We start from the raw sequence: 24853 nt of genomic DNA, 5'->3' as shown, positions 1-24853 counted from the left end.
CTGAGGTCAAATTTGAACTCCAGTCTGCTTATTCCAAGCCATGCGCTCTTATCACACTAAGCCATCTAACTGCCTGAGAAATCAATACTCATTCTAAACCTATAGAGAATGCTATTGCTGTTAAAACTGGATTAGCACTTTATTAGTCTTTGAATCTAGGCATTCAAATTATATAACTTTCCTTAGTTTACTGATGTGATTTTGTTTAAAATTCAGCAGCAAGCATATATGTATGTATGTATTCTAGAGATCATGCTCATGATTCCTTAAAAAAATTATAAATTTGACATTTATTTCCTCTTTCCATTTCATCCCTCATTGAAAGACAAAACTCTTGTCACATATGCATAGTTATACAAAACATATTCTCACATTGTCCATGTCCATAAATGTCTACAAATATATGTTTCGTTTGAGAAACCTCAGGATAGTAAGTTCTGGAAAGTAATGTTAGAAAAAAGCCTTTGAATATAGGCCTGTGTTGGACTGTTGCTTATAATCTGAGGACAAGGCTAATTAAATTGAGAGCCTCATGATTAGGAGATTGATGCTGAAATACTTTGGTGGTAAAATTGAATTAATTTACATGTGATTTGGATAATGTTTGCTTTTTGTATAGCTAATGATAGCTTGAATTTCTTCCTCTGAAAACTGACTGCTTATATCCATTGACCATTTATCAATTGAAGAATGATACTTATTCCTAAAAATATGAATAATTTCTTTGTATGTCTTAGAAATGAAATCTTTATCAGGAAGTTTTCTGAAAATATTTTTTCCAGTTAACTAATTTGTTTCTTCTAATCTCAGCTGCATTGGATTTTGTTTTTGCAAAACTTTTTTAAATTTTAAGTAAACAAAATAAGCTATTATCTTCTGTGATCGTGAACTCTTTCCTTAGTCATAGATTTGAAAGGTAGTTTTTTTGCCCCTCTAATTTGTTTAAGATATGACCTATTAAATTTAAGTCATTGTGAAATTGGTCTAAACCTAATTTCTGCAAGGCCCATTTCCAGTTTGTGCTGAATAGTGACTTTTTACCCTTATAGCTGGGGCTTTTAGGTTTATTGAACACTATGTAACTAAGTTCCTTTGCTTTTGTATGTGATGTACCCACCTAGTCTTTTTCATTGACCAGTGTTTTTATTTTTAAAACAATCCCAAATTGTTTTGTTGATTATTGCATAGTAGTACATTTTGAGATCTGGGTACTAGTAGGCCCCTCAAAATTCTTAACCTTTTGTTTCTGCAGATTTTTTTTTTTTTTTTTTTTTAGTTCTACAAAATAAACTTTTGGTATTTGATAGGTATGGTGCTAAGAATTGGTTTCATTCTTATTATATTAGTTCAGTCTTTCTGTGAGCAATTATTATTTTTCCAATGATTAAAGATTTATTTCTGTTAAGTCTTTTGTAGTTAAAGCCATGCACTTCATATTCATATATATATATATATATATATATATATATATATATATATATATATATATATATATATATATATATATATAGCTATATATCTTGGTGATTGAATCCTAAGTATTTTATATATTCTGTCATTTTATTTTAAGAGGCAGTTAGGTGGCTCAGTAGAAAAGAGTGCTACTCTGGAAGTCAAGACAACCTTAGCTGTGTGACCCATGACAAAATACTTAACCTCTGTTTTTTATTCACTGGAGAAAGAAATGGCAAATATGCCAGTACCTTTGCCAAAAAAAACCTTATGGATAGAATTGATGTGCTGTGATGCCATAGGGTCATGAAGAGTTGGACACAACTGAATGATAATAATAAGTTGTTTTCATAGAATTTGTCTTTCTTTCTCTTCCTATTGAATTTTGTTGATAATGTACAGAAGTATTAATTATTTTTAAGGATTTATTTTATATTCTGATATTTTGCCAAAACTGTGAATTTCAAGTTAATTTTTTAGCTATTTCTTTAGGGGTTCTCTAAGCAAACCATTGTTTTATCTGCAAAAAGCAAAGTAATTCTTTTCATATGTAATTTTTTTTTACATACACACTTATCTGTATGCACATTTCTTATGCTTTATTGTTGTATGATTTATTGTAGTTAGTATTCAAGAACATGAACTGTTAATGGCCCATATTAGGATAATACTAAACTTTTTATCTGCAATTAGCAAATAGCTATGGTAATTACATATTAAGAATATTGGAAGAAACATGAACTGGAAAATAATAGAACATTTGATATTTAAAATGTTTCTAAAAAGGCTAAGTTATAAGTCCTTTTACATGGTGAAATCTTTAAAGTTAAAATATAATAATGATTGAATGATTATAAAGCATTTATTAAGCACTTTTACATGCAAAGCGCTATGGTAAGAGCTGGGAGTATGAATAGAATAGTAAAACAGTCTAGGTTCTCAAGGAGCTCACATTTCTAATGGAGAAGAAAACATAAATTAAAGTTTTAGTTGCAAGTCTGATGGAGAAGTCCCATGGTCCATAGAGTGAAGAAAAACCACATGAAATATCTTCTATTTAATGTTATTTCCATTGATAAAATATTAGTTTCTAATGTTGGACTGTTTGACAGTGCCAAAAGCTTTAGTGGCAAGAACTTTCTTTTCTTGATAATTCAGTAATTGTGGCAAAAACTCCTCTAGAAACAGTTATCAGCCTGCATTTCCATAGGGATTGCTTCCCAAGATGATAGTAGGCATCATTAGGCCAGAAGCACTGCTATTCCCAAGACTCTTGGGCTGTTGCCAACAAGGTCCAAGAGGAGATGGATATTAAGATTATGATGGTGGGTTTTTTATAATTCTTTCAAAAAAAAAAGCATCTTAACCATTTTTCTAATCTTTTTAAAAAATAATTTAACTCAACTAAAAAAATTAACTTACCTGGTTTTAAAGCAGTAAAATCACTGGAACATATTCATTACTTCTTTTTTCTATTTGGAAATTTTGACCAGAAATTTTTGTGCATTCAGATATTCAACATACATTTATGGATAACCTACTATATTCAAGGCACCATTATAGATACTGAGAGCTATACAAAGAATTTTCGATCAAACACATCTCATATGTTGGGCTAACCTGCTGACCTCTTTGTTGAATAGTTTACAACAATCTAATGAGAAATATTGGTTTAAATAGTTTACTACTACTGCTGCCACTCCTAAAAATGCTTGAAATGTGATGAAAACAAAACAACTGGTGGTTTTTGTTTGTTGGTTTGTTTTTTTTTTATTTTATAAACCCTGACCAAACTTAAGTGATATCTGGTAACAAGAATATGTTTCTTACCCTTCTCTTGTGTTTCCTTCAGATGAAGATCTAATTAAATATGGCTGGCCAGAAGATATTTGGTAAGTAACTCTTTGTTCTTTATGGAATATTATTCCCTTAACCATGAAGAAGAGTGTATCTTAAGTCTTCATGATCAAAGATAAAGCTTCAAAAATTGAGGACACATCTAGTGTCCTTGTGTTCTCATTTAAGTAGATTAACTTATATATTATACTTATATATAGCTGGATGCTAGCTCCCAGCTTTTGCTACCATTGCTGAAGACAGGAACTTTTTCCAGATGCTACAGTCTTGGCAATCATCAGAATATCAATACATACTTTTCTTTTGTTTTTTCTTGTGGGACTTTTTCTTGACCGATATATTTTTTCCTCATATTCTTCTTAAATAATATAATCATTATTTTACTATGAAGAGTGAAGATAATTGAATGTAAAAATATTTAAAGGCATGACATTTATGTTTCTGTTATGTGTAGATTCGGAGGTGGTGTTTACTTGTTTCCTCTAGTTTGGATACTTTTTTCCAGCCCCATTGATTTTCTTTTAGTCCAAGATCCTTTTATCTAGCTATATGAAAAGTCTATTTTTTTAAAGTTTCTGTTTGCTTTATCTAGAGCCATCTCTTTTGGGAGACAAAAGACACTTCCTTACTTGAAAAGTCAAGGTCTTATGAGATATGAGGGTTGATAGGTACACCAAGAAGGGTGAGTTGCCATAGCCCATTGACTCAGAAAAAGGACTTTATTATAAACTAAATGCGTGTTAAAGACTGAATAAAAAAAATAAGTTCTAGTAATATGAGTCCTGGTGCAGAGAAGCTTGGTTCAGTTTCTGTCTCTGACATAACCTTTGTGACCTTGGGCAAAAGTCTTGAGCCTCAGTCTCCTTATTTATTTATCTATCTATCTATTCATTCATTCATTCATTCATTCATTCATTTATTTATTTGTTTGTTTGTTTGTTTGTTTGTTTATTTATTTATTTATTTATTTATTTATTTTTGCTGAGGCTATTGGGGTTAAATGACTTGCCCTAGTCACACAGCTAAGAAGTGTTGTGTCTAAGGTCAAATTTGAACTCAGGTCCTCCTGACTTCAGGGCTGGTGCTCTGTCCATTGCTCCACCTAGCTGCTCCCTCAGGTCCCTTTTATGTAGATTCACCAAAAAAAACAAAACAAAGCAAAACCTTTGAGGAAGGTATCTCCATTTAAGTGAATGGAAAAAAAAAAAAAAGGAGCTAATTAACTTGATTAGAGAAACATCTTTTGAGGTGCAATTCAAACCCAGGTCTCCTCACTCCAATTGTAGCAGTTCACCATGGATATGATAGTGGTTAGGAGTATGTTACTAAGAGCTGAAGTTAAAGAAAGGTAATCACGATAGAGGAAAAATTTGGAAAAGAAATAATGAGTGGTGCAGGAAGATTATGAAAAGAGAATTAATAGCTTAAAGAGGCACAGAGAAAAAATACTGAAGAAAATATCTTTAAAAAATTTGACCAAAGTTCCAATGATCTTGTGATGAAGATAATCATCTACACCCAGAGAGAGAACTATGAGAACTGAGTGGATCACAACATATCATTTTCACTTTTGTTGTTGTTGTTTGCTTGTATTTTATTTTATTTTATTTTTATTTTTTTCCTTTTTGATCTGATTTTTCTTGTGCAGCAAGATAATTGTATAAATATTAATGCATATATTGGATTTAACATATGTTTTACCACTTTTCACATATATTGGATTACTTGCCATATAGGGAAGGAGGTGAGAGGAAGGAGGAGGAATTGGAACACAAGGTTTTGCAAGGGTCAGTGTTTGAAAAATTATCCATGCATATGTTTTGAAAATGAAAAGGTTTAATTTTAAAAAAAATTGACTAGATGGCAAAAGAGCCACAAAAATTCCCTGAGTAAAAGAACTCCTTAAAAAATAGAATTGGTGAAAGGGGAAAAGAAATACAAAAGCTCACTGAAGAAAATAATTCCTTAGAAATCAGAATTGGACAAGTAGAAATTAATGGCTCTTTGAGACGTCAAGAAAAAATAAAGTAAAAAGAATGAAAAAAATAGAAGAAAATGTGAAATATCTCATTGGAAAAACAGCTGTTTTGGGAAATAGATACAGGAGAGATAACTTAAGAATTATTGAACTAGCTAAAAGCCATGATCAAAGAAAGAGTTTAGACATCATATTTTGAGAAAATATTAAGGAAATTATTAAGTATCTTAGAGACCCAGGGTAAAACAGAAATTGAAAGAATCTACCAATTGTCTCCTGAAATGAGATCCTAAAAGAAAAACTTCCAGAAATATTAAAGTCAAACTCTAAAGCTCCCAGATCAAGGAGAAAATATTGCAGACAGCTGTAAAGAAACCAATGAGGTATCAAAGATTCCAGGCAGAATCACACAAAATTTAGCAACTTCCACAATAAAGGAGTAGAGGGCTTGGAATATGGTGCTCTGGAAGGCAGAGAAGCCAGGATTACAACCAAAAATCACCTATGCAGCAAAATTGAGTATAAATATTTATAGGGGGAAAATGGATATTTAATGAAATAGAGAACTTTAAGAATTCTTGATGAAAAGGCCAAAGATAAATAGAATTTTGACATTTAAAAACAAAAGAGAAGAATAACAAGATAATCATGAAAGAGAAATTATAAGGGACTTAATAAAATTGAACTGTGTATATTCCTATATGGGAAAATGATACATATAACTCCTAAGAACTTTATCATAATTAGGGAAGCTAAAAAATGCCTACAAAGCAGACAGTTGATTATGTTGGGATGTTCCTTAGGTAAAAAGCCCCAAAACAATGAAGGCATGAGAAAGAAGAATATAAAGCTATATAAAAGTACCATAGATAATGAAATAATAATTTTTTTTTTTACTGTGAATTTCTCTAATAAAGGCCTCATTAAGGACCTAAGTCAAATTTGTAAAAATAAGAGCCATTCCTCAGTTGATAAATGGTCAAAGGATAGGAAAATTTTAGAAAAAGAAATCAAAGCTGTTTGTACTCATATTAAAAAAAAATTATACATCACTATTTTTGTGTGTGTGAGGCATTTGGGATTAAGTAATTTGTCTCAGATTGTTAAGTGTCCCAAGCTGGATTTGAACTCAGATCCTTTTGATTTCAAGACCAGTGCTCTATCCACTGTAGTATCTAGCAGCCCGACCTGTCTACATTCCTATTGAAGAGAGAAAGGCAAACTAAAATAGCTTTGAGAGTACCACCTTATAGCTATCAGATTCACTAATGTGACAGAAAAAGAAAATGACAAATGCTGAAGGGGGAAAATATAGTATATTAATGCACTATTTGTGAAATTATGAACTGATCTAACCTGGAGAAAAATTTGGAACTATACCCAAAGTACTGTAAAGCTATGCATACCTTTTGGCCCAGCAATATCACTTCTAGGTCTGTGTCCCAGGTTAGATCAAAGGAAGAAGAAAAAGGACCTATTTGTTGTTTTCTTTTCCCCTGATTTTATTATTATTATTATTATTATAGTTTTTTATTGACAAAACATATGCATGGGTAATTTTTTCAACATTGACTCTTGCAAACACTTTTGTTCCAACTTTTCCCTTCCTTCCCTCCACCCCTCCCCTAGATGACAGGTAGTCCCATACATATTAAACATGTTAAAGTATATGTTAAATATAATATATGCATATAATATACGTATACATATTTATATAGTTGTTTTGTTGCACAAAAGAAATCGGATTTAGAAAGAAGGTAAAAATAACCTAGGAAGGAAAAACAAAAATGCAAGTAAACAACAACAGAAAGAATGCAAATGCTATGTTGTTATACTCATTTCCCAGTATTCTTACTCTGGGAATAGCTGGTTCTGTTCATCACTGATCAATTGTAACTGATTTGGATCCTCTCATTGCTGAATGTAGCCACTTCCATCAGAACTGATCCTCACATAGTATTGTTGAAATGTATAATGATCTGCTGGTTCTGCTCATTTCACTCAGCATCAGTTCCTGTAGGTCTCTCCAAACCTCTCTGTATTCATCCTGCTGGTCATTTGTTACAAAACAATAATATTCCATAACATTCATATACCATAATTTACTCAGCCATTCTCCAATTGATGGGCATCCATTCAATTTAAAAGGATCTATTTGTATAAAAATATTTAAGCAGTTCTTTTTTATGGTGGCAAAGAACTGGAAATTGTCAAAATGTCCATCATTTGGGAAATGGCTGAACAAGTTGTGGAATATTTCTGATGAAATATTATTGTGCTTTAAGAAATGATGAGGGGGAATGATTTCAATATGAACTAATGGAAAATGAAATCAGGAGATCATTGTATACAATATCAGCAATTGTAGATAGCAACAGCCAGCTACTGATTCAAGACAGTTCACAGGATTCCTGATGAAAAAATGCTATCTACCTCCAGAGCTAGAACTCATGAGCTCTTGATTGTAAATTGAGGTATAATTTTTTTCACTTTATTTTTCTTGCTTTGGGGGAAGGACAACATGGCTAACAATTTTTTGCTTAATTTTACATGTATAATTGATATCATTACTTGCCTTTTCAGTAGAGTGGAGAGTCAGAAGGGGAAGGGAAGAATTTGGAACTCAGAATTTAAAAAAAAGAATGCTAATAATAATATATGATTGAAAAAGTAAAAACTACAAAAACAAGGGGTTGGGTTGTAACAAGAAAGAAAAAGTCCCTTTTTTTGGGTGATGAAGAATGATTTATAATGGTAATCCTTAGGGATCAGTGCTAGTACACTGAAATTTCCAGCTTTATGTAGATGATATTTAGTTCTCTTGGGCTGTAAAATGTCATGAAATGTCATGAAGAATTAAGAGCTCATGTTGGCTCTGTGAATGGGTTAAAAAGCAGATGATAAAGTGTTCTTGTGCTGTTCTCACTTGTCATTATCAGCAAGAATGGTACTAGAATCACAACAGCATAATTTCATCTTTGTACAGAATTATGGTTCTTTTGCCACTAAATTACTGTTTCTCAGAAAAGACAGGATACTTTTCAGTTTGAAAAGAAAAAGTGAGAAAGGGATATGATTGGAATGATCAAATTCATGAAGCATATGGTAGCTGTAGATACAGATATGTAAACAGAATCTGGCCTTAGCAGAACTGGGAGCACTTAACTGAAGCTTGAAATAAAAAGCAGTAATTCTTTACTGCATAAAAAGTTAAGATGTAAAACTCATTACCCCCAAGAGATCACATGTAGCCTGGAGATGTAAACAGGTTGGTGAAACTTTAAATAAATGGATGACTGCTATAATGAATGGATTATTTAAAAGATAGGAAGGGGAACTATATATACTTGGGATATGTGGATAATGTTTTGAGACCTATCTTGAAGAACTTGGATTGCTTCCTGAGACTTTCTATTATGATCATGCCCTGTCTATTTAGTTTTCTTTCATTATACTAACCAATCTTCTTTCTTTCCTCATATTCTACTGATGGTAGTCCTAAGCCTCCTTAAAAATTATTTTCCTCTTTTATAGGTTTCACGTGGACAAACTTTCTTCAGCTCATGTGTATCTTCGGTTACACAAGGTAGTTAGAGCCAACTCCTTTTAAAACATATATTTTTGGTGCAATGGAAAGAGGCCTGGATTTGGAATCAAGAGTTTTGAATCCTGTCTCTCACTTTTCAGGACCTATTTCATCTATGAAATGAGGGAATTGGTATAGGTAATCTAAAGTTCTTTCTGCTTCCAAATCTATGATCCTATGTCTCATTTATGTATGTATGTATTTATTTATGCCAATGAGAAGCATCACATTATTTATATTTCTACAGTTAATTTATTTAAAATAATATATTAATTACTCAAATTGGAGAGAATAAAAAACTTAGCTCTCATCAACTTACTTTTTTTTTTGGTTCTCTAATTAGGATCCTCTCATTGAATAAACTAAAACCAGTGGAACCTTGAACTGTGCTCATGCTTAGATTTTGTTCAGCATTAAAATCACATGATCCATTTAAATTATATTTGGGTTTCAGGGGGAAAGGATAGAAGACATTCCAAAGGAAGTGCTAATGGATTGTGCACACCTTGTGAAGGCCAATAGTATTCAAGGTAATGTTTGCTTAAGACATTTTCAGAATTTGTAGTGTGATTATATATTCAAGAATGTTTCTATTTCTCTTAAAAATGCACTATTTTTAATTTTTAGGGAGCATGCCTTCTTTTTTACTTCTTTACTTTTTTAGTTTACTCTCTATAGACAGTGACTTTGCTACATTAAAAACATTTATAGTTTTCTTACAAAACTATATGTTTTTAATTTCCCTGCATCTTATTTATTGCCATCTCTTTATTTTTCTTGCCTGAAATGAAATGAAAGATGCCTTATATACTTTAAAGTCTGCCACTTAGGTGAGTTATAAAAGATTTTTGTACACTAAGTTAATACTGGCAGCTCACCATAAAAAGCAGCATTTATTTTTAGGTTTATCATTGGTCACCAGATTCTATTGTTGAAGATCACTTGTTTTCCTTTGTTCTTTTTATGTGTACATACTTTTTGTCTTTTTTTTTTTTTTTTCCTTTTGAGTTGGGAGGAAGTAGAAATTTTTGTCGTCCATTGTTTTGTTAGGGCATATGTTCTAGCTATAACCTCTTGACAGTTAGGGAGATAATGAAGACGGTTCCAGGTTGATGTATTCTGGAGGTAGATGAATGCCAAAATGTAAATTAGAACTTGAGTTTGTTGAGAGAGACAGATCGAAATATAGGACCAAAGTGGAGTTATGAGAGTTTGGATGTGGAACAGATATCATTGGAATTTGATAAGGAATTGATGAGAAGAAGGTAAAAGTGGGAAAGAAATGTAATAATTTGTGATACAGATAGGGATTGGAGGTGGGAGAATATGTTGCCAGTGTCAGAAGATAATATGTGGTATTGCAGGTTGATATATTTTTCACTCTCCCTTTTGTTCTGTTTATTATTATTATCTCATCAGGAAATATTCTTTACTTGATTGGGAGGAAATGAGGTATTAAGATGATAGACCTTGTGCTGAAAGAGACCTTTAAGTTAATTGAAATAAATAGCCTACATTTTCTTTGTTGTTGTTGTTCAGTTATGTCTTACTTTTTGTGATCCTATTTGGAGTTTTCTTGGCAAAGATACTGGAGTGGTTTGCCATTTCATTCCCCAACTCATTTTATAGATGAGGAACTGAAGCAAACAGAGTAAGTGACCTACTTATGGTCAGACAGCTAGTAAGTATTTGAGACTGGATTTGAATTCAGAAAATTGAGTCTTCCTGACTCCAGGCCTGGCACTTAGTTGCCCTTCCTACATTTTCTAGGACAATCTATATTTCAAGGAAATAAAGTATACTTTTAAATAAGATGTTTAAATAATATGAGGAACTTCTGCTAAAAATCATGTAGTCTTAGCTTGTTTATAGATGAGCAAATCATGACCCAGGGAATTTAAATGAATTTCCAAATTATAAGTCTAGCATCTAGAGACCAGATCTGCTACCTAGGATTCTTTTCTTTATACTATACTGCCTTACTGATAATAGTTATGTAAAGTCCCTTCTTTTCGGTTTTGCAAATTGGTAAATTCCCTTTGTTGTTTTAGCACATTTAGCTTTTTGTAGGTAAAAAGCAGGATTTTTAAAATTCTTAACGAGTAGTTAAAAAATAATGTTTCTCACTCTTCTAGCTCTTTCATTCTCATTTTTTTCTCTTCCTCTTTTTTAATATTCACTGGTTGACTGGTGAAAATTATGGAAGCTCTAAGTATTTTCTAGTTCTTTATACCCTTCTTTTGGTTCTAGGATGTAGAGAAAAAAGAAGGAAGACTGTCCCCTGCAACCCCTCTTCCTCCTTCCCAATTTCATTGTATGGAAGTCTTACTCAAATCTTTCCAACACACTGAACTTCTTTTTCATTCCCTTTTTTCTCTCTGTCCTCTATTCTCTTATCCTAGTGAAATCAGTTAGCAAATTCAAAGTAGCTCCTACAAGTTAGCATAGGAAATAAATCATAACTAGAATCATATTTAATCCAAGCCTCTTACAGAGGACCAAACTGAGGTCCAGAGAAGGTAAGTGATATGTTCATATTTACTTAGATAGTTAATGAACCCAAGTCTCACCTCACAGCAGTCCTTCTACTGAAGAGGTCCAGATATCACCTGGCTTATACCCAAGACTCTCCCACTTCTCAAACCACCCCAGAGATCTCAAAACTACCATGTTTTACTATCCCACAAGCCCAGAACCTGTACTGCCATCCTGTTCTCCCTGATGCCCCTGAGACTTCCCCAGTGGAAGAATGGGGGTATTTGTTCTTTAGTTTCTTTTCTTTGTGGCTATAATTTGGTGTTTTTGGTGTCTTTGTGGTGTGGTTAAAAAAAAATTAGACTATCTCTTCTTGAGGACTGTAATTCATGGAACTTTCATTATTCAGATATGGCTAGTTGAGGGATTGCAAATGTATATCATAATGTTAGAATAGCCAAGGACCTCAGAGAATTTTTTTGTTTGACGTCATCATTTTACATTTGAGGTAACGAAGGCCAGAGAGGTTAATTTACTTAAGGTTGCACAGAGCAGAGTCTGATTTTCTTATTTCTTGCCCCTAAGGCTCTTTCTACTATAGTACAATAGTTTAGTGGTGATTTTATTTAAAGAATCAGCTGTCATTTTGTGATTAATAGAAAAAATACCTGAATGATTAAACATTTTATCATCTTGATATTTTTAGTTTAATTATCTTTGTTGGCTTATGATTGTTAATGGGAAGTTTGAGGGGAGAACATTGTCTAGAATTCTGTTGCCCTAAATGCTGAAAAAAAGTTTCTCTTGTCAGGCTGCAAGATGAACAATGTTAATGTGGTGTATACACCGTGGTCTAATCTGAAGAAAACAGCAGACATGGATGTGGGACAGATAGGATTTCACAGGCAAAAGGATGTAAGTGTTTCCTATCTTTTGAAGGAAATATGCTCCTGTATGAATATAGTACCCAGTTTTTTCAACTAGTACTATGTTTTTGAGGGATTGATATGTTTTAAGTTAAAAAAAAATAAAGGAAATAAACTGGGAGTGATATAAACACAATAACTGATGGCTTCTTAGATAGGTTCCTCAATATTTCCTCCTTCTTCTCCCAGTCATCTCTAAAGAGGAAAATCATATTCCAAAGAACAGGAAAAAAAGTTTTCTTTTCCTTTCTACCCTTACCCTAATTTCCCTTTTTTCTGTCAAGGTGAAAATTGTAACAGTGGAGAAGAAAGTAAATGAGATTCTGAACCGATTAGAAAAGACCAAAATGGAGCGATTCCCAGACCTAGCAGCAGAAAAGGAATGCAGAGACCGAGAAGAGAGGAATGAGAAGAAAGCCCAGATCCAAGAAATGAAGAGGAAAGAAAAAGAGGAAATGAAGAAGAAGAAGGAAATGGATGAACTTAGGTGAGTTTGAACTTGTAGGGCTGACTTCAGAGACTGATTTCCAGTTTTCTTAGTAAAAAAGTTTGGAATAGATCTACAATGTCAGAAATCAAATAGAAATAGTTAATACCTCAAATTAACATTATCTGTGTTGTGTTATATTTTTATGAATTTTGTTAAATGTTTGCCAATGACATTTTAATCTGATTTTGAACTGTGGGCTACAAATTTAACCTTTCTGGTCTTACCTGATCCTTACCCTTTAGTCCTTTTCTAACTTTCTCCCTAATGAGAAATTTTTTTTTTTTATTCATTTTAAACTTAAATTCAAAATGAGAAAAGAAAAAAAAAAAGCACTTTTCCATATACACAGTAAAATGTAAGAGAGGATTCAATATAAGATAATAAATGTCCATTTCAAGAAAGCCTATGCATTATTTCCAAAGATACCTAGTTTTTCTGTGCTTTCTTCTAGACTTTTTTTTTTTTGTTCTCTGTACTTTTTAATTAAATTTTTTTCTTTCTCTTCTTCCTCCCACTATAGAGAAGGCTATAATAAAACACACACACACACACACACACACACACACACACACACACACAGCTTGTAACTGTTCCCCAATTGGTGAGCATCTGACATTTTTAGCTAACTGATATGTGTGAGATAATATATCATATTTATTTTAATTTGCATTTCTCTAATCAGTAATGATTTAGAGCATTTTTTACGTGGTTATATGTAGTTTTGATTTTTTCATTGAAAAAATTGGCTTTCCTTATCTCTTGACCATTTATTACTTGTGTATGACTCAGATACTAATTAATTTGACAAAGTTCTTTATATATTTGAGAAATAAGACCTAACCAATAAAATATTGGTGACACATAGTATAGTTTCTCTATTTTTCTCTTTTAATTATATTTCTTTGAGCTTTAACTTTGTCTGAGATCATGATTACTTCTTTTTTTACCTGCTTTTTTTACATAATAATAATAAGTTCTATTCCAGCTCTTTATTTGTTTTTTTTTTTTTTTTTTGTGTATCTCTCCTTTTTATTGTGTTTCCTGAAAATGTGATATATTTAATTTAGATTTTTTTATCCATTCCATTGTTTCCATTTTATGGTTAATTCATTCCATTTACATTCAAAATTATAATTATTGTGTATTTCTCTCTATCCTATTTTTCCTTACTATCCTTTTTATTCTACCCTCCTACTCATTTAATTTACTTCTATCTGCTATCTTGCCCTCCTGTTCTTTAATCTTACTTCTTTTTCCTTCCCTTTCCCTCCCCACTTCCCAACTCAAATTTTGGTGAAATCTGTGTACTCCTTTTCACAATAATGTTTTTAAAGTCATAAAATTAAAAAAAATACATAGGATTGCAGTGAAAACTAGTTTATTGAAGCACAATTATAAAATATGATACAAAATAGACTAAGAACTCTTGTCCTAAAGTAAATAGAAATTTCGAAAATCAGGTGAATTTATAAGAGAGTGGCTCCTTTATCTCAGAAAATGGAAGAAAAGATTAGGTTAGATGTAAAGATTCAGTTAATAAGAACAAATGGGTGTTCATATTGGAAGGATTCTATCATTTTAGTAGGTGAAGTTATCTTTAAGGAAGATGGAAGATTTTTTTTTTTTTAATGAAGATCTGAAATAAGGACTGGGAAATGAGTTAGAAAAGTCACAAAAAATAAATAAGAAGTGCTAATCAAAAGACCAAATCTGGATCTAGAAAGCATGGTTCTACAAGCTTCTCCCTAGCAAGTGGCCCCCCAAAAAGAGGAAAAACAAAATATTAACTACAACAATTGGATGGTAGGAATGATCAAAGAGCTTAAGGTTAGCCATGGGGCATTAGAAGTTCCTCAGAGGAGTAGGTCAGAAGATTGAGGATGCAACAACCATAAGTCCTTGGGGGCAGCTGTGTTGGGAGGCAGCCTTTGAATCTGGAACTTGGACTTTCTGGACAGTGTGGGGGTCCAACAGCTGAGCTGAAGAAGATCAAATGATCCTCCACTGTTGGAAGACACTGAGCACATGGCTACAGGGAGAAGGAGCCTAGCACACCCCTGCTAAGTGTAGAAGGGTCGGACCTGCTGGCTGTGGACACTTGGAGGAGAGCAAAGTTCTATACAGTTGCTATTAGCTGTGTTAGATGTTTTTTCATTTATTAAAATTTTCTCTTTTGACTTTGATTACATTGTATTATCTTGTTCTCACTATGTGCTTCTTTTCTTCTTTGCTGGCTCCTCTTCCATATCCTTTTAAAAAATTATTTCTAAGTATTTGTTTTAAGATTTTTGTTCTTTCCTAATCCCTGGGGGAAAATAATCTCTAATAGTTTTAACTTTCATTCTCTATTCTGTTAAACTCTAAAATCTATATCTCCAGCTTTAACTTCTCACCTGTAATCTTTCCAATTGTCTCTAGAACATCTCTTTACTTTCCCCTCAGACTTGTCTTTACTATATTTATCATCCACAATTAAGCTCCACTTTTCAATTTTTTCATTTCAATATTAGCATTCTTCAATATCTTTCGTAACTTTAACATCAACTTCTAATTCTCACTTTATCTTCTAAATCCGATGTGTGATTGGAATTAATTTTTTTTAAAAATATATTTTTTAGACAAATCTCTTATCATTTTCACTTTCATTACTTTAGTTCAGGTCCTGTATGTGAACCATATATAGTAGTCTCCTGGTTAATTTCACTGCCTCTTCATTCCTTCTTATACACCACTGTTAAACTGATATTTCTGAAGAAGCATTCATGTGTTATCCTTTCCAGGATTTTGGGTTTTCTACTACTTAGCAAATTATTCAAGTGTTTCTTAGCTTTCTTTTAAAGAATTTTAAATTGATTTTTAAAAAAATCCCTCCTCTCACCCAGGGAAGCCATCTTATAATAAAGAATATAATAAACAAAAAGAAGAGAAAAAGCAGTCAGCAAAACTGATCAGTACATTGAAAAAATTTGAAAATATGTGTAATATTCTGTGTACCTCTCACAACTGCATAGGAGTGAAAGTGCCTTCTCAGATCTCTTAATTTTGGGCTATGCTTGTTTTTTGTAATTTTAAATTCAGTTTTGATGTTTGTGGTTATTGTTCTATTTACATTTTTGTAATTATTTTGTATGGTGTTTTACTCAACATCATTTTATGTCTTTTTGCATGCTTCTTTCTATTTGTCATATTTGTTGTTTCTTAATAGCATAGTAAATAATCCGTTACATTGATGTGTTACAATTTGTTTAGCCCATCTCCAATTACTAGGCATCTATTTTCAGTTTCCAGTTCTTTGTTACCACAGAAAGTCTTGCTATTAATATTTTAGTGAATATGGACACTTCTTATAAATGACTTTGTTAGCATGTATGCCTAGTAGTAGAATTTCTAGATTAAAAGACATTTTAGTTTTTATTTGCATAATCCCAAATTGCTCATCATAGTTGTGTATTGATTTATAGTTTCATCAACAATCTACACTAATGAATTGACTATTCCCATATTTATTGAGTGTGAGGTGAAACCTCAGATTTGTTTTAATTAGCATTTATCTTATGAATAGTTTTGAACACTGCAAATTAATAGTTTGCAGTTTCTTTTGAGAAATATTTATTTTTATCCTTTGGCCACTCATCTATAGGGAATGGTTTCTGTCCTTAGTGGTTTATATGTCTTAGCTACAAAACCCTTATCTGAAGATTTTGATACAAAGATTTATTTTTTCCTATTTGACTTCTTTTTATCATGGATTCATTAATTTTGTTTGTTCTTTGATTCCATAGAATAAAAAGAATTACTTTCCTTTAAAAAACAAAAACAAAAACAAAAACCAAACACCTTTTTATCATGACTACACAAATATCAATGAACACAAACATTTCAATTTACAGAGATGAATAGAAAATAAGATTATGTGTGATAATTTGTTATTGATTTCTTTCTTTATTCTTTTGGATAACATTCATTTAGTACTTACTAACTTCTAGTCTAATTACTTGTAATCCCCTAGAAGCTCTTCCTTATTGCATATATAATCAAGCAAAACAAATTCACACATTAGTTATGTTTGAAAATGTATATCTCATTCTGCATTTTTAATCTATCACACCTCTGCCAAAGAGGGGGGAAGTATGTTTCATTATTCTAAAATTGTGAGTAGTCGATCACAATCAGAATTCTTAAGTCTTTCAGAGTTGTTTTCCTTTACATTGTTTTAGTTGAATAAATCAGTTCTGGTTCTTTTCATTCTATATCAGTTTGTAGAGATCTTCCTAGGTTTCTCTGATTCCATACTTTTTGACATTTTTTACGGTGCAATAATCTAACTTTTCACATTCCAGAATTGGTTCAGCCATTCCCAAACTGTTACATGTACTTCTCTGTAGTGATTTAGAGCATTTTGTTGGAATAGTTTGCATTTCTTATTTTGAAAATTGCTCTTTTGGCACGTTGGTATGCTGTTCGGTGGATCTGTGAATTCATTTAGTCATTCAATACACTAGGTAGGACAATACCACTAATGTCACTGAACTGTGTATAGACCCTTTGATTCAATGAAAACACTACTAGGTTTTTACCTAAAGAGTTTTTAAAAAAACCAGACAGACAAGGAAAAGGATCCAGAAGTACAAAAACATTTATCATAGCTCTTTGTGTAGTATTAAAGGACTGGAAAGTAAAGGTGAGGAGTATTTAACATTTGGAGATTGGCTGAACAAATTATGACATATGAGCATAATGGAATGATATTGTGTCCTAAAAAATCAAGAAAGAGAAACCTGGAAAGACATGTATCAAGTGATGCAAAATTAAATAAGCAGAACCAATAGAATAATTTATACAAAAACAACATTGAAAAACTTAATAACCCCTGTCAGTGCAGTGACCACCTATTATTTTAGAGGACTGATAGTAAAACATGCTATTATCCACTTCCTGATTCAGTCATGATGGGATTTAGGATGCAGAATGAGACGTTTGGATATGGTCAATGTTGAAAATATAATTTTAATTGAGTATACTTTTCTGATATATGGGTTTCATGTCTTTCAGGAGGTGGGGAGAAAGTTGTAAGTTGGGCAGAAGAAAGGTACCAGTGGAGTTAGCTAAATTTAAAAAAATTAAATTAAATTATTAATTTATTAATTAAAAATAAAATTAATTTAAACAATTTATTAATTAAATTAAACAGAATTAATTGATTGAATTTAAAATTAAATAAAAATTAAAAAAGAAAAAGAGAGGACACAGTGTACTTTAAAAATGCACAGAACAAAGATCGTTATATAAAATTATATAGCCAAAGTTTATATACTCAAAATGAAAGGCTAGTTGCTCATAATAGAAATTTGCAGCTTCACATATAATCCTCCTTTTCTATTTTACTATATTTGTATATAAATGATTATCTTATTTAGTGTTAAGTTCAGAATAAAAAAGATTAGAAAACTTCACATCCATTGGAAAGTTTTTTTGATTTTCAAAGCCAATTCTCTTTTGCTTTCATCTAGGTTTAGTGGAAAGAACATTTGATTTGTTGCCAGTAATAAGTAACAATTCTGTTACCTGATACTGTTGTGTTTTGTGTCACTTAACTAGGAGTTACTTAACTTTTATGTACCTCATTTTGTAAAGATTATCTTAGAGCCTTTTCTAATTCTTAAATTTATGATCCAGATTTATTTTCCATTCTTCTCTCCCTTGAGCTTTGATCTTCATAATATTCTTCCTATGTTATCCTAATTTCCTGTAGGTCTGCTTATTTGTTCCCTGCATCTAAAAATGTCACAGGATTTATATCTAGAATTGAAAGGGACTTTAGAACACAGATGCAATACCTCTTATTCCTTGCCCTTTCTCCTCCCTCTCTCACTCTCTCTCCCCCCCCCCCCCTTTTTATACTTGGGGAAACTGAAGCCCACAGAGGGTAAATGATTTGCAACAAGGGTTATATCATTAAAGTAATTGTTCTGGAGTGAGTCTTCTTATTCTTAGTCCAGTGGATCGACTATACTCCTTATATATCTCCTCACAGTTCTGGCTGGCCAAAATTCTCTCTATACTTTTAAAATTTGACCCAAGTCCCATTTCTTTCCTGACCATTTCATGCCTCTATATCCTTTCTTTGGATTTCTGTAATACTTCTTTTTTTTTTTTTTTTTTTTTTTTTTTTTTGTAGCACAGATTAGCTCTTAATTATTTATTGTCTTTGTTTTTTCATGTATAAAAGTCCTGTCACCTCAACTGTAGGCAGGGAACATGTCTCAAACTTCTTTTTATACTTACCACTTATGATCTCAAGCAATTTTTCAGATGACTAGTTATCTTCCCAATTGCTTTAGAGCAGGGGGTTCTCAAACTATAGCCCGCAGGCCAGATGCTGAGGACGTTTATGCGGCCCGCCGGGTTATGGCAAATGGGCTGAGAGGCAGACAGAGTGAGAGGTTTTGTTTTTACTATAGTCCAGCCCTCCAACATTCTGAGGGACAGTGAGCTGGCCCCCTATTTAAAAAGTTTGAGGACCACTTCTTTAGAGTATCCTTATTCTTTTCTTTCTCTTTCTACTTGTCATGGAAATACAAACATGTTTCCTGTATCATTTTGGTGTTTTCCAATGCTTTAGAAATGCTTTGATTGTACAATAGTGTCATGGGACAATAGCATACAATATAATAGTATATGTGAGAGCAGAATTACTTTAAAACTGATTTTTACTTAGACTTATCTAGGCCAGTGCTACAATTACAGTGCTGTGTGTATAGAAGGAATCTAGCAGTTTAAAAAATAAACATCTTCCAGAAAAACCCTAACACTACTTGAATATCTTTTCTCTTCTAGAGTTATTCTTCATTAATGAAGTCTGAAAATATGTCTTCAAATCAGGTATATTCCAGGTTATTTGCTTTAATATCATACCTTTAAGTGAGCTTGGTTTAAAATGATTCATTTTTTAATTCTCATTGATGATATCCCTGAGTTATATTCTTTTTATAGACTAGTTGGCATCTGTTTTGCACAAGGGCTGGATTCCATTATCTTTAAGTCTCATTTTTAATCTTTGCTCCTCCTTGTGGGACTTTTAAAAGTGAAATTATATAATAAGTGTCAAGAAATCTATGTACTTTTTCCATTGTAAGTGATCTTATAGATCATTTTCTCTATTTTCTCACTGTGTTTCCCTGCCTTGGTCACACAAGACTGTTTATTATTTGTTTTTTTTTATTTTTTTCTGTATCTGTGTATATAGCAGCATATTCTTTCTTAAAATAGAGCCAGAAACAAAATTTTAATCTAATTAAAAGAAAAAACAAAAACAACAATAATAGTGAGAGTATTCACATTCATTTGTTACTAGGAAGTTTTTTCTTTTTTTAAGTTTTTGATTCATAACTTCTACCCAGAATAAAGAAGAAAGCATGCTCTATATTCCAAATGTGCCAGCCATGCCTTTTGGAGAAGGAGCACAATTACTAGGTAGAAGAGGCACTGAACTTCAAGTCAGTAGAATTAGTTTTGAATCCCAATTTTGTGACTAGCACTATATTTTGAGGCAGGTTACTGTCTTTTCTGAACTTTAGTTTCTTTGTGAGATGAGGATCATATTTATACTATCACATACTACGAAGCAACTATTTTATAAAATGCAAAGCTTGTAACTTCTTTAAACACTTGAAGAATCCCATAAAAATTGCTTTTCTCAGTATTTCTCTTGAAACTTTTAGAGATAAGGCTAAGGCTGCTTCATTTAATGTCCTTTGCAAAACATTGAAATTAATGCTCATAGAAATTGCATTTATAATATTGCAGATGTTTTAGTGATTTTATTTGAATACGTTTTTGATCTTTGGATAAAATATTAGAACCATTTATGAAAAGTATTTAATGCACAGTTAATAATTTAATTCTGAAATATTAATAATAAGACTGCTAGACTCATTTCTGCTGTTATGAAGCATTAACACCCATTTGGATTAGAGAAGTTACCATTAGAACTCCTAATTAAGTGTCTGTGTATGCCCCTGGTGCTGCTTTTACAAACAGTATCCATGTCAACAAGTAATACATATTTATCACTTTGCGGACTTTATGCTTGAAGTTCTCAAAACTTTCCTGCTGAAAATTTTGATATCTCCCAAGTCCAAAGTCAACATTATTTATAAAAGCTCTCTGTTATTTGTTGTATAAAGAATATTTCCGGCTGAATTTCATCATAATCTGGCTCCCAGCTTGTGTTGTGACCTTAAACATTTTCATGCCAGGCATTAGTGAATAAAAATTTTTGGACATGGTGCCAGAGTTAATCTGGAACTTTTAATATGTGTGCACAAATACCATCTGATTAGTGACAGATGTTTAAAACCACCATGCTCAGAAATGTAATTTATAGAGCAAGGGGTTTATTCTTCATGATCCTCTTTTCTCTCTTTGTCCTCCTTATTCCCCATCCTCGTGCTTCTCTTGTGCTTCCTCCTTTGCAGGGGTTGCCAGGCTTGGTTCTTTGTACTAGGTTTGAATCTGGTTCAGGTCTCCAAGGAAGAACTAAGCCAAATTAATTACTGTCTGAAGTTGTATAGGCACAAGGAATTATTGTACCCTTCCCATCCCCAACTCCTCTTTGCCTCATCTCATAAATAGATGGCAAAAACAACAGCAACAAATCTGATTGCTATATTGAAATGATTACTGAGCTAAATAGAAGCATTTGGCCATGGACCAATGGTAATTGGTCCACTGAGCTCCAGTTGTAGGATCTAGCCTCTAAGAAATTTTTACTAGTATCAGTTAAATCTCTTAAATTAAGTATTTTAATCCATCAGTTTGTTTGAAGTTGGTCAATAAAAGGTTCTACAGACCTGTATTTAAGGTTGTCTTCAACCTTGGTTTATTTCACTTTGGCACTTTGAATGAATAATAAGAAGTTGATTTCCTTCTCATAATTTCTCTGGAAAAAAGCTATAATCTCCTTTTGTGTCTAGATGCCAAACACTTGTATTATTCTGTGCTTTATATTTATATGTCCAGAATTGTCACATGCCTTTTTTCCTATATTTTCATTAATTGTGCTGATTGTAGGGAATCTTAAACTAAAATACACAGGTTATCACCATATTTCTCAGTATTCTTGACCCTTGTTCTTCTCTGTCCAATGTTTATACAGACTACTAAGAAGCCCCCAAATGACTGCATTAAATTTTTAGCACAAGACCTCTTTCTTTCTTTTATATAGTCCTGTAGTGAAAACTTTGAAGAGTAAGGCCTTAAGATGGGAAAGGAGGCAAGAACCATGTACATAAAGTCAATTGGACTGAGTTTCTGATAGACTAGAAATTTACCTAACCAAAGTGTGAATTATCACCTCCAAAACTGTCAGTTTGGACGAGTCAGGTATTATCTCAATGGTATTTTCATTTGTTAAGACTGTTTTTGGAACTCTGCTTTGGGAATTTCCTTTGGAGCTCATTCATGAGCCATACACAAGAAATTCAGCCTCACTGTTCTATAGAGACAATTCATTTTTTAACCAAAACCTGTTATTCCCCAAATTGAATCATTTTCCAGATTCATCAGACTTGGTTATTAATGATTTGAGTATTTCAGAGAAATCAAAGCCCCCAATACAAAACAAAAATGTGTAACCAGGGTAATATTCAAAAGCATATAATATGAGCATTAAAAAAATTTCAAAGAGGAATTCTAGAAATATTTTAAAATAATATAACAAAGTAGTAGATTTGAACTTGGAAAGGTGAAATTTCCTAACTCTAGGCAGAGAGCACTACTCACTGTGCCACTTAATTACTGCCCCTTATAACAATAATAGTAACTAGCATTTATATGGTAGTTTAAGGTTAATTAAATACTTTACATGTTATCTCCTTTGAGCCTTAAAACAATTCTGTGAGCTAGATGCTATTGTTAGCTCCATTTTACACATGCAGAAACTAGTGTTGAGATGAGGTTTTATGTGCCTAGGGTTCCGCAGCTAGTATCTGAGGGCAGGATTTGAATTAAGGTCTTTCTCACTCTAAATCCCATATTCTTCTTAATTGCTGTCATAATACTTGGAATAAGGATATATGATTTCACAAAGTAATTACTTTGAAAAGCCATAACACTCATTTGGAATAAATTCTGGTGTGTTGGATTAAAAAAATCACAGCACACTTTTGTTTAGTTGCTCAACTGGGTAATAGCTTTTATAATTTGGAGCACACACGTTCACTTACAGTAATCTGATCTCTTGACACTTTAAAAACTGATTACTAGCCCAGTTGCAATAATTTGGAATTGATAAAAAGATGGTTATTTAATTTCCTATATACAACCAGGGAAGGAGGGAGGGGTTTGTGAATAATGGTAAAACGTTAAAAACAAGAACAAAACAAATAAATTTTGAATTAGAAAATTTAGAAGTCTTCATTTGCAAGACTATTTTAATGGTTTTACTATTCTTTTCACAGGATGGCAATGATTCAGATGAATTCATGTGAATGAAGAAAACGGACTGTGTGAATTTTTGGACAGATAGACATTTTGATTTTCAGATGTGTTCTGCATACCAAAAAACCCACCTAAAACCTACATGAATATCATTCACTTTGGAGATTTGGGAATTTGGTTCAATTTTTGTTTATGGAAAATGATCCCGTGTAATACATTGGAGCTTGGAGACAGCGAGTGTGTAGCTTTAAGAATGAGGAAATGTTTGTATCAGAAGAACATGTCTTGGCTCCTTAAGAGAGTTGGTTCTCCTTGCTCTTGGAATAGGTTTCCAAAATAACTAACTTGGGGAAATATTTGTGTTGCTATATTATTTCCCTGAAAAAAAAAAAAAAAAAAAAAAAAGATGTCATAGAAGATCCGCTTATTTTGCAAATTTCACCCCCCCCCCCCCCCCCCCCCCCCCCCCCCCCCCCGGTATGTTTTGTATAGTAGAGTGGGGCATTTGGGGATAATGTTTTCTCACAATCTCACCAATAAGAATTGGATATGTATGTGATTTGAAATGACAGGAACTTGGACCTGTACTTTTTTGAATGAAGACAATTAAGAAGATCTTAATTACTTTTCGTATTGCTCACCTTATTCAAGGAAAGATTTAATATGCACATTCTGTTGTCATTTCTTATCTTATCAGTATAGTGATCCTATGATCTTTTAGTCAAACCCTAGGTTCTAGCTTTTTAAAGACAAGACATCCATTGACCATCATAATACTATTATATTAAAAGGAACAGTCCATGATCGTTGAGATTGGGATTCATGCCAGTTTGCAGATATTCAACTCTGGCTTCACATACAATTCTTGGCTTTTATTGTTTCTTAACATTTTGTTACCTAAGATCTCAGTCTTATTTGTCCCAATTTGTTTTGATGAGGCATGCCATCCACCCAAAAAACCTTTCTTGCTTTTGAGTTTTTAAGTACAATGATCCCTGACCTCTCTGAATGTGCTTCAGGCTCTTTTATTTTAAAAGCCCTATAGCAACCAAAGCATGATTTATAGTTGTAGGGATTCACTAAGAGCAGCTAGATAACATGGTTGCAGTGGGAGAATGGTATTTTCCAAATCTTTTTCTAGGTTTGTAATCTTCATTTCAAAGGTGAGCTTTGTTTTTAGGGTTCTTACCTCATGAATGTAGCAAGAGGCTAATGTCCACAATGCAAGTATGATACCAGAAAAAAATAGAAAATTTAAAGAGTTTTATAATCAATGGCCAGCTTTGTTGTCTTGAAATAGTAGGATTGTTCTTTATAGTTGTAACTCCAGACTCTAGATTTCTTCCTTTGATCTGGAATAAAAGCATAAGTGGTTTTTATGTAGGTTCTTATAATTGGATCATCTTATGTCTAATGACTTCAGTGATTTTAGTCCTGTAAAAAAGGATAAAGAAACAATGAAAGAAAAAACAAAAACTATAGTTAGTGGTAATCTAAGTAAGTTTACCTTTTAACCTATCCCTGCCCAGACTTTCACTCTTTCACTTGCTAACTCTGTGCTCTAAGGCCAGGAAAAAGCCTTAACCTAAAAGTACTACAACTTAAAGTATTTTCGGAGGCCATTTGGCCATATTGATTTGGAAGGCCTA

The 24853-nt window shown here is 32.5% G+C and overlaps 1 protein-coding gene across 2 annotated transcripts in view; it reads left to right on the top strand.

Annotated features, from left to right (window-relative positions):
- CCDC25 (coiled-coil domain containing 25) overlaps nt 1–24583 on the top strand; it is a 41005-nt gene extending 16422 nt beyond the window's left edge. For both annotated transcript variants that reach the window (XM_074288396.1, XM_074288397.1), the window contains exons 3-9: nt 3305–3344; nt 8822–8873; nt 9328–9403; nt 12160–12263; nt 12559–12762; nt 19602–19646; nt 23225–24583. In XM_074288396.1, coding sequence (XP_074144497.1) covers nt 3305–3344; nt 8822–8873; nt 9328–9403; nt 12160–12263; nt 12559–12762; nt 19602–19646; nt 23225–23254 — 551 coding nt within the window. In that variant the 3' untranslated portion in view covers nt 23255–24583. The remainder of the gene's footprint in view (nt 1–3304; nt 3345–8821; nt 8874–9327; nt 9404–12159; nt 12264–12558; nt 12763–19601; nt 19647–23224) is intronic.
- Nucleotides 24584–24853: the final 270 nt, after the last annotated feature.

This window comes from Sminthopsis crassicaudata, chromosome 2 (genome assembly GCF_048593235.1).
Source record: "Sminthopsis crassicaudata isolate SCR6 chromosome 2, ASM4859323v1, whole genome shotgun sequence".
Classification (NCBI taxonomy): domain Eukaryota; kingdom Metazoa; phylum Chordata; class Mammalia; order Dasyuromorphia; family Dasyuridae; genus Sminthopsis; species Sminthopsis crassicaudata.
Note: the sequence above shows the minus strand (reverse complement) of the source record. Positions and strands in the feature narration are given on the sequence as shown.